Source organism: Tamandua tetradactyla, chromosome 2 (assembly GCF_023851605.1).
Source record: "Tamandua tetradactyla isolate mTamTet1 chromosome 2, mTamTet1.pri, whole genome shotgun sequence".
Lineage (NCBI taxonomy): Eukaryota > Metazoa > Chordata > Mammalia > Pilosa > Myrmecophagidae > Tamandua > Tamandua tetradactyla.
In genome coordinates, this window is record NC_135328.1 from 223,167,979 (window position 1) to 223,178,959 (window position 10,981).

At 45.7% G+C, this 10,981-nt stretch overlaps 1 protein-coding gene across 1 annotated transcript in view; it reads left to right on the plus strand.

Moving 5' to 3' along the window:
• Nucleotides 1–10,981, plus strand: part of GNB1 (G protein subunit beta 1) — a 103,548-nt gene that overhangs the window by 61,082 nt on the left and 31,485 nt on the right. The window contains exon 2 of the mRNA XM_077151560.1: nucleotides 10,156–10,258. Within this exon, the coding sequence (XP_077007675.1) occupies nucleotides 10,202–10,258 (57 nt within the window). The 5' untranslated portion in view covers nucleotides 10,156–10,201. The remainder of the gene's footprint in view (nucleotides 1–10,155; nucleotides 10,259–10,981) is intronic.

Below are 10,981 nucleotides of genomic sequence, written 5' to 3' on the forward strand. Positions count from 1 at the left end.
AAGTTTTTTTTCATAACCTGGGTTTTCTTAGTTTTGTCCTGCTTCCTTTTAAAGCTCAGTGTTCGTTTTCAGAAGACATTGATCCTCTGAGGGACGTTTCTTAGAAAGCTTCCATTCAATGTTCAGAGGAAAGTTTTAAGATCCTAAGAGATTACAATATGAATCCTGAATATAGCAGGATTGTTTGTGCTTTTTCTTTTTTAAAGGAAACGGGGAGAGCCTTTTTTCAAAATCAAATCTTAGTGGGAATGCAACATAGGGTACGAGTAAATGGAGTGTGTGCTCAGGCAGACCCCTGCCTGCTCAGAGAGGGGGAGACGGCAGGCATGTCTGCACTGGAGGCTGGTTAATGGGTCTGGGGATGGAGGCAGTTCTTTGGATTCTTGCAATACTTTGTTAGTCTGAAATCTTTTCAAATTAAAAAGCAAGGCAAAGGGCGGGCCGCGGTGGCTCAGCGGGCAAAGTGCTTGCCTGCCATGCCGGAGGACCTCGGTTCGATTCCCGGCCCCAGCCCATGTAAAAAACAAACAAACAAACAAAATACAATAAAACAAGAAAATGTTTAAAGATGTTTCCCTTTCTTCCTCCCATCCTTCCTTCCTTCTCTCTGTCTTTCCTTCCCTTCCTCCCTCTCTCTAAATAAAAAAAAAAAAAAAAAAAAAAAGCAAGGCAAAGCTGAGTGAACAGACTAAGTGCTGGGACAATTGTGTACTCTTACACAGAAGTGAACTATACAAAAATGTATGCGAAGTGGATTGTGGTCTTACATATAAAACCTAAAACCAGTAAATGTCCTAAAAACAAAGGACAGGGCGGTGCATTGATATCTCAGTGGAAGGTTTTCTGCCTTCAATGCTGAAGACCTGGGTTTTATTCTTGGTGCCTGCCCATGTGAAAAGACAAAACAAAACAAAGGACAAAGTGTTGCAACTGGATTAGGTAAAGATTTCTTAGATATGATGTCAAAGGCACAGTCCATAAAAGAAAACATTTATAAGTTAGACCATCAAAATTTAAAACTTCTGCTCTTGGAAAGACTCTGTTAAAAGAAAAAGACAATCACAGGCTGGCATAAAGTATCTGTAAATTATGCATCTTTTAGATAACATGTGTCAAAAGTATATAAGAACATCCAGGGGTGAAAGTCTCCCTGGTGATGTGAGAGATGACTCCCAGGGTTGAATCCAGACCTGGCACCATGGGACCAACAATTCCGTCCTGACCAAAAGGGGAAGAAGTGTAACTAATCAAGTATCAGTGACAGAGAGAGTTCGAATAGAGTCGAGAGGCTACTCTGGAGGTTGCTCTTTACGCAAGCTTTAGGTAGACTTTGCTACCTGTCATAAACTGCCAACCCCCAACCAGGACCATTCCAGCCAATCCTAAAGAACAATAGGGGCAATATATAAGATTCCACAAGGGTTCCATGCACTAGAGTAACTTTATAGAAACCTACAACCTATAGATGGGTTCCTGGACCAGATAAGTCCTGCAACCCAGCCCAAGCTGTCCAGAACGTCAGATAGTTCCATCTCCCTACCCCATATTAGTGATAGCTCCTTCCAACATGAAAAAGTTAGAATGGAAAAAAAAAAAGAAGTTAGAATGGCCATAGCCCAAATACCCCTAAATAGAGGAATGGAAAGATCAAAGGTGATGGTGGAGTTATACAGAGAAGATAGGAGTTAACAAATGAATATGAATGCTGAATCACTAAATTAATCTCTCTTTTAGTCTGCAGTTATTTTAGAGCAGCTAGAAGTAAAAACCTCAAATTGTGAAATTGTAACCCATGTCAAACTTTGAAATATGTTCTACAACTAATTGTGATGCTATGCTTTGAAATTTATAGTTTTGTATATATGTTATTTTCCACAAAATAAAGAAGGAATAAAAGTTGAATGTGATAATACAAAGACATTAACTCTGGGATCTGTTCTGTGACCACTTGTTGAAGAGTGCTTTGAAAACTACTGCTTTTTTATTTATTTGCTTTGTGTAGATGTTATACTATACAATAAAAAAGTTAAAAAATATATATAAAGAGCCCTCAGAAGTCAATAAAGAATACAGTCCCATTTAAAAAGGCAAGTAATTTGAACAGACACTTTACCAAAGATGTCAAGATTGCAGATAAACCCGTAACTTGGGGAAATGGAAATTAAAGCCACAACTTCTGCTTTTACTGGAACTACAAGAATGCACTAAGCTTAGCATGCCAGTGTGGTCGAGGCCATGGGAGCCCTGCTCACAGATCCTGCTGGGGTTGGGGGTTGGCAGCAATCATTAAATGTGCACCCACCTTACGGCCCGGCCACTCCTCTCATAGGAGAAGAGAGATGAAGGCATGTTTCCTTACAGAGACTTGCACATACAGCAACTGCATGAATTCCCAAATAATTATGCTGAGCAAAAGAATCCAGGCTATTAAAAATGCTTCCTGTGTAATTCCAAACATATGAAATTCTAGAAAATGCAAACTAAAGTGGAGTGACAGAAAGCTGGAGGCTGGGCTGGAGAAAGAGGTTACAGGGGACAGGAGGAGACTTCTGGGGTGAAGGCTGTGTACATGGTGATGTTTCACAGGTGTGACAGACCAGACCTCAACTGCAGTGCGACTTTGAATATGTGCAGCTCCTTGGAGGCCAGTTACACCTCAGTAAAGGCATTCAGACAGATTGAACAGTTCAAAAACAAAAAATAACACAGTTCCTGCGTCTGCCCAACGATGCTCCTGTATCTCCGAGGCTGTTACTACTTACCTACACTTTTTTTTATATGTAATTACTTACCTACACTTTTGATTTCTGCAAAAGGACTTGGTCTGCTGACTGGGTAGGAAGTGTGGCAGGCAGAAGAGGAGATGGTATTTAATTACTGTGTGCATGACTCCGGACTAAAAGCTTTATCACGGGTTTCCTAATGTGGCCGTTCAGTGAGTCCCTGCACGTGCTGTCTGCTTTCAGAATCTCTGGGCTCTCCTCTAACCCTTAGAGCACACAAGTGGGAACTGGCCTGCCTTGACTTTCAGACCAAACAGGCCAGGTGAGGCTAAGAAACCTGCTGAAGGTCACCTGGTGATAAGAGTTAGCATCAGGATTGGCAGCCCAGGGTCTGACTCTGGCCCCCCTGCAGCTGTGACATGCCAGCTGGAAGGGCCGTCAAGCCTCTGGGTCCTACTTGGCTGGGCCTGCAGACGCCGTGATAGGATTGTTCCCTGGGAAAACAAAGCATGTTCACCAGTTTGCAGGAAGTAAAGGTAAAAACAAATATTATTTCTCCATAATGGAGTGCAAATGACATGGCAACGGGTAGATATTTCCCTCAAACTTGGGGAATTTATAGACCCTTTCTTTAAAGGTACTTGGAGTTTAGCCTTCTGTTGTATGTGTGTAATTTCCAGTTTTCCCAGCACCTTTCCTTGTCTACCTTCCTTCTAATTGTGTGTCATTCATTCTGTGTGAATGCATCAGTTATGTATAAAGTTTGAGTTGTTTAAGTGGGACTGCTGTTTGGTCTGAACATGCTTAAAGATGCTCTGTTTCTTGAGCAGTTTTGAATCACCTAGAATGTGCTAGGCTGTGTGCTGGGCTCTGGGAGCAAGAAGAGGCCATGGGCTGACCAGGTCAGACTCAGAAGAACAGAACAGAACAGCCCTGCTTTCCTGAGGCACAAGACATAACAGTTCAGGGGACACAGGGGCAGTAGCCATTTCCTGTGATTCGAGAGATTAAAGGGTGGCTGAGATGAGGGTGACTCACACCTATTTGTACCTGGCTCATCCCTGCCTCTCGGTCCCATTCCCTGAGCTGTCACTTCCCAGGTGCTTCATGACCTCACACTGTGATCACTGCTTTGCCTCTGAGTCACCAGCATCTAGTAGGTGAGTGAACTGATCTTTTTTTTAATTTAATTAATCTATTTTTATTAATTTTTTAATTTTTAAAAAATACGACAAACATTCTTAGCAAGACCATTCTGTTCTGCGTATATAATCAGTAACAGTATCGTCATGCCGTTGCGTGTCACCATCATGATCATTTCCTAGAACTTTTACATCAATTCAGAAAAAGAAATAAACAGAAATACATACCATACCCCTCACCCCTCCCTTTCACTGATGACTAGCATTTCAGTCTACTAAATTTATTTTAACATTTGTTCCCCGTTATTTATTTTTATTCCGTATGTTTTACTCGTCTGTTGACAAAGTAGATAAAAGGAGCATCAGACACAAGGTTTTCACAATCACACAGTCACATTGCAAAAGCTGTATCATTATACAATCATCTTCAAGAAACATGGCTACTGGAACACAGCTCCACATTTTCAGGCAGTTCCCTCCAGCTTCTCCATTACATCTTAACTAACATGGGGATATCTATTTAATGCGTAAGAATAACCTCCAGGATAATCTCCTTTTGGTAGAGAAGGTTTTCTCAATCCCTTGGTGCTGAGTTGCTGTCAGGTCTTTTACAAAAGGATGCAACATGTTATAAATATGGTGGTAAGGGCCATATGCAAAAAGACTGTGAGACTACAAAAAGGAGTATGCGGCCCTCACATGTCAGCTCTCAGCAGGGGCCAGGTCCTCACTAGGCCCCCTGAACATGTCTGTCCCCGTTTGGGTCCCTAGAACTCCTTGTCCAAAAGGCTCTTTAGCTCGGGCCGTGAGCTTTGCCCGTGGTGTCTCCCTGGTGGGCGCAATACTGCGTGGAGACAGAATCTGTGACCTGGCACTTAAAAACTATTTTTAATGAAAAACGTTGAACATATACAAAGTCATCAGAAAAGTATAAGGAACACCCCATCTTAAAACTTAAGCAACTACCAACTTGTGACCAATCTTGTTTTATATGCATCGTGCCTATTTCTCTCCTTCTTGCATTATTTTGAAGCAAATTCCAAGCATGATGTTTATTCTTAAACTATTTCATCATGTCTTTGAAAGAAGAAGACATAGAAAGAAAATGCACTGTATTATCATACCTAGAAAAATTAACAGTAGGCTCCTTCATGTCCCCAGAGAACCTGTCTGTGTTCGCATTGCCAGGGACGGCGTACCTGTTGGTTTGGTTTGGCTTTGCCGTTTGTTTGAATAGCTGTCAAGGCTTCATTCTGATTGGTTGGTAGGCATTTAAATATCTTAATTCATAAATTCCCCTTCCATCTCTCTCTCTCTCTCTCTCTTTCTCTCCTTTTATTTCCTTGAAGTTTGTTTGTTGAAAGAAAATTCCAGGTGGTTATCCTGTGGACTTTACCACAGTTTGGAAGTTGCTGATGCTGTTTAACGTGGTCCTGTTCCCGGACGGTTGTCGGGGTCACTTTTTTGTAAACTATTCCCAGGTGCCATCAGGATCTTTACAAGGTATGATTTTGCAGAACTACATCTCAGACAGCTCCAGCGTCGCCTGATGTAGGGGGCTCCCGGGTGTGTATCTCCCCTCAAACCAGGACCCCACCTTTTCTTGCCCGTTGTGCGCTGTCCTCAGGCCGAGCAGTGCCCGATGCAGGCAAGGCTCTGGCCATGTCCTGTCCTGCCGGGTGGAGCGTCCACAGCAAGCGTGGCGCTGTGCTTTCCCCATGTGCCCTTGGTCAGTTATGTATCTTGGTGCTCCTACCAGTTCTTTATTGCTCTTTGTGTTCTTATGATCTGTGTGTAACCAGAGGGCTCGAATACTTTGTAGTGCGCTTTGGACTCACTCTTTCTTAAGTTCATCTGTGCTTGTACTGTTGTCATTTTGGAGATTAGCCTGGACTTGGAAATGAAAGAAAAGCCGATGAAGTTGGTTTAAATTCCTCATGCAGACTCTCAGGTGCTGCTTAGCCTTGGAAGTGAGGTGTGACTGTAAGCCTGAGCCAGTTAGCACAGTTTTGTCCAGGCAGAAGGTGCTGGGTGCTCAGTGCAGCTGGGCATGGGGGCGGAAGGCTAGAGCTGCCCTCCGTCATGCGGGCATGTGGCCGGCCGCTGCCCCAGGAGACCACGTGTGTGGTGACTAGGCACGCCCGTCCTTGAGGCTGCGCTGCTGGGAGGAGCATGTCCGAGTTCAGCCTCCAGAAGGCTTCTGGGGCTCCTGCTGTTGCTTTTGTTTTCTTTCCCCATTTATTTATTTGTTTTCTTATTTATTATTATGGGGGAAAAGTGTATACAAAAAAGCAATAAATTTCAAAGTACACCGCAACAAGCAGTTACAGGACAGATTTCAGAGTTTGGTGTGTGTCATGGTTCTACAACTTTAGGTTTTTCTTTTAGCTGCTCCAAGACAGTGGAGACTAAAAGAAATATTAATGTAACGATTCAGCATTCATACTCGTCGTTTAATCCTGTCTTCTCTGTTATAACTCCTCCTCATTTGATGTTTCTCACAATCTCCTGATTGGTTGTCCCACTTAATTTTTATCTTCACCCTGTGAGATATAACGTCGTTATTGACAGTCGACAGAACAGAAAGGAGAGTGGTTGGTGAGCACCATATGCCTTTTGTGGCTGATCTAGGACTGGCATTATATCTGTTGATGTTGAGACTCTTTGTCTTTAGCAGACTTACAGCCTGGATGTTGTCTTGGTGCCTCTATAGAGCCGGGTGGCCATGGAGATACAGGGGGCTCATGGGGGCCTCAGAAGTGAGGGTGGCTGCCTGGGGCATGTCGCATGGCAAGTCCTGCAAAAAAAAAAATTATGCTAACACTTGTACTTACGTAATCTAAAGGAGGGACCAATGGCTTGACATATTTACTTTGGGGTTGTTTAAATTTTTATGAAAAACATTTCTGAAACCAGTTCTTAATAAAAGATCCTGGCAAATGTGGGTCATAAAGAACAGACGTAAGCGTCTCCATGGGCTTTGTGGCGTGGATTAGGCTGGGTGCTGAGTCAGCATGCGGGTGCTTAGCTGGGCACTGCTGAGCCTAGAAGATGCCCCACCAGCCCGGGCTGTGGGTTCCCAAGAGCAAGGACGAGAACCAGCACGGCCAGCAGTGAGTAGGATGTCTATTTTCTTTATCGAATAATACAGCCGCCTTACCAAAACATGGGAAATGGAGAGAGAAACATGACCAGTAATTCTGACAATTGCTTTTTGCTTTTAAATGTTTTTAAATTAGATATATTTTTGTTCTTCTGACATAGCTAACATTATTACTTGCAAGTTTGTAGTTTTTCATTTAACATATAAACATTTTCCATGCTATTCCATTGCAGTTATTGTTTTTAGTGATATTTAATAGTTTATCTGGTAATTTTAAAAAGTTAACATTAATTAGCTTTTTTTTGTTTTGCATGGGCAGGCACCGGGGATCGAACCTGGGTCTCCGGCATGGCAGGCGAGAACTCTGTCTACTGAGCCACTGTTGCCCGCCCTAATTAACTTTTTTTAAAACCAGAAAAATTTGTAAGGCCTTGGTCCCAATGACCAAATGACCTCTTAACCTCTTTTAACTCTTTCTTGGGTGTGGGGCAGGGAAGTGGGAACCCAGACCAAGTGTAATGTGAAAAGTAAAAGCTGCCGCACTACAGCTGCGTCTTTTCCAAAAAGTAGTAGCGTTTTCTTTCAGAGAAGAGCTCGCTTACGCTGGCAGTGTTGGCCTTTGCAGGAAAGGCCATCCTTCTCAGCCTCTCGTCCTGTGCCTGCTGTGTTCCATTTACTGGGTCTTCGTGGTCCTGCTGAGTGGATAGCCCCTGGGTGGACCTCGAGCGTGCTTTGCTTCTTTGAAGTCACCTGGAGGCTGGAGCAGGCGTACCCCTCTCACCATCTTGCGGGTGCCGCTTCACACTCCTCCAGCCAGGCAAGACTTGGCCAGACTGGGCTCTGTCTGCACAACGCAGAGGCCCTGAGCCCACGGCGCCCGCGGGGCCCGGACAGTGCAGGCGAGGCCGATGTCCAGCCCACTCGTCACTTGGTCAGGGGACATCCAGCTACAAGGCCTTCTCTTTGTGGCTTCGCTCTCTAGCCATGTGGTCCGAAGACATGAATGTCCAGTGCTGTGCCCACCTGCCTCGCCTGGGCCTCATGGGGATGGATGTGGGCTCACAGGACGCCTCAGGGACACCTTTTCTTAGAAGTTCGCGGAGAGTCTGAGGCCCCGTGGGCGGTGGTTGTAGGGAGCTGATCCCGTGGTGGCCTTGAGCCTTCCTGCTGCGTACCGGGGAGGAGGAACAGCGGGTTCTGCTTGTGAGTAGGCGTGTGGTCAGAGCCGCGGCCTGATTGCTCCTGGAAAGTTTTGAGGCAAATAAGTTAAATGTCCTCACTTTAAAAGACACTGGTTTCAAGTGAGTTGATTTCTCTGGATCAGTGCAGTTGAGAGACTGTCCTGTGCACGTGCTTCCATAATGTGTGGGAAGAGCCTTGAATTAAAAGAGATATTTAAATTAAGAACTCAGGAGGTAGCCCACCTAATACACGTTCTAGCCTCTACCTGAATGCCTCCAGCCACAAGGAACGCGGTTTTCCGAGATGTCTCAGAAACCAGCTCAGGAGTTAGTTAGCTAGCTGATTAGTGTTTAAACCTAGAACTGGGTCTTTCTGCTCACCTCTGTTCGGAGTTAGTTAGCTGGTTAGTGTAGTGTTTGAAATTAGAACCTGGAGTGTGTGTTGACTCCACCTGATGGCTTCAGCAGGAGACCCACGATGACCCATTAGCTATTACTTTTCTTCATGTTGATTTTGGGAAGATTGAATTGTCACTTCTTTTCAGAGAACAACTCTAATGTGCGTGCATGCACGTGGGCAGGGGGCTTGCTGGAGCAGACCTCCGCCAGGTGGGTGCTGCAGGGTTGCCCACAGGATGCACCGGCACCCTGTGTTCACCTTGGGGAGTGCTGCATGGCCCCTGCTCTAAGCGGGACTCTGTATCCTGTCAGCAGTTTTTAAATTTCATACATTTCTGTCCATACATTATGGTCCTTAGGATTTATACAAGAAAGGTAGAGAAAGATTTAGCCAGTGTTCTCCTGTCCAGCTGTGGCGACCACCCCCGTCCCAGCAGCGCCCCAGGGGGCTGAGGCTTGCCCCAGGGGAGGCCTTGCCAGCAGAATGGCCCGAGCCCCGCCCACCCAGCGGGGCTACCCTGGAAGCCCTTCCTACAGGGTCAGGCCATGGACCAGCCCCCTGGCCTTTTCCCTGAAGGCGGGGTGGGGTCCCTCCGGGGTTACCGCTTTCTGCTGGGTCTCAGCAGGCTCACACATGGATGAGTGACGCTTTAGGGCAGAACCAATCCGCGGTGCATCTGCACTGCCTCTTGGGCCATCCAGACCATTTCCCCCAGTTGCGTCTTAATCCCAAGAAAATGAAGACCTACTCCCAGCCAGACAGTTTTTACACGGCCTCTGCGATGGTGAAATACCCCAATGCATTTGCATGGGAAGTGGAGGCAGCCTTGGCACAGCCTGCCAGCCACTAGGCTGATTGCCCATGTGCGGGTGGGAGCCCAGGTGCCCATCTCGGCTCTGCGGTGCATCACTCACTCCATGTGTAGTTGTTTATCGTGGACTTGCCGGCCCAGTCCTGGTCAGAAGTGCAGCGCCCGAGTACAGTACCCCGAGGAGAAACGAGTCTTGTTGGTTCACAGGAGTTTGGTTTTCAGGGGTGCTGACTAATGTGGCCTCCAGGGACGAGGGAAGGGCGGGCAGGGGGCTGGCTGCTGGGGGCTGGGCACTCTGCGGCCTTGTGGCCATCTCTACACAACTGGCCGCCACGGCTGTGCGGGGATTCTCCAGCTTTGCCCCAGTCATGGGTGCAAGTGGTTGAAGCTCGGTTGCCGGGTTGCCCCCTGTACCCTGTTCCCCAAAATAACTGCCTCTGGGTTTTCATGTGAGGAGACTAAATGCTTCACCTGTGATTTCGGTCCTATGCTCTTGGTGTCTAGTGAGACCCATGACCTTTCACGAGAAATACTTTTTAACAGATTTTTTCTTATTTGAATACACTAGTATACTTTCAATAGTATATTAGACGTTCATATTATACAGACCCAGGTAATTTTTATAAGGCATTTTATCAATTAAGAGTTATGATGAATTCTTAGACATGTTTTAAGTTACGCAAAGTGTGCTGACTTAACCATAGCTTTCCAATTTTCAGTTTCCTTTTATCACCCACTTCGTTAAATTATACAGCAGTGGTTTATTAATTTTATGTGCTTGTATTTCTGTTTCAGATCTCGGATTTTTTGAGGTGGCATCGACGTGTGCTAAGAGCAGAAGATGAGTGAACTTGACCAGTTACGGCAGGAGGCCGAGCAACTCAAAAATCAAATTCGAGTATGTAGCTGCCTGGGGGCTTGGCTGTGTGCGCGTGTAGGTTCTGGCTCTGGTGCCCCGTTTGAGGGAGGATAGGCCACGGGACAGCTGTCAGCGCTTAGCCTCGAGCCGGTGTCCATCCCGGGGTTGGCGGTGCGGCCAGCTCCCACCAGGAGGGTGTAGTGCATCTGCACAGAGGAGGGCCTCTGTGGGACTCCTCAACACTGTTTGTTCTTGACCCTGGGAAGTCGTTTTATGACATTAGTTTGATCACTGTAGTTAGAGTGGCATGTGTACCTCCCTCCTCTAAGTACTGCATCCATTAATTTGAGGAAGGGAAACTTGTTTAAAAAATATTATTCTGAGCAGCAATGAGGAAGTGTTTTAGGTGTGCCCGATCATTCACAGTTTGGGGAGGGAGAGGGATTGGTCCCTAGTGGCAGTTATCAGAATATACAGGTTTTGCTATGTCACTCAGTAGGGCAGATAGAGTTAAATCAAAGAGGAAGACGGCCATGTGTTGTTAGACCACCGTGGGCAAGAATCCGGTCACAGAAATCCTAGAACCTGATGTTCTGATCCACGACCAGTGTGTGATGTCAAATTGCAGTATTTAGGAGCTTTTTAAGGGGAAGAATAATATTAGGTCTAAAAGAAATTTGTTCTACTCTTCTCCAGTTTCTTAAAATAATGCTTTTAATGAACGTCTTACAGTGCATCATCTAGTACGGGTGGCTGCTCCCG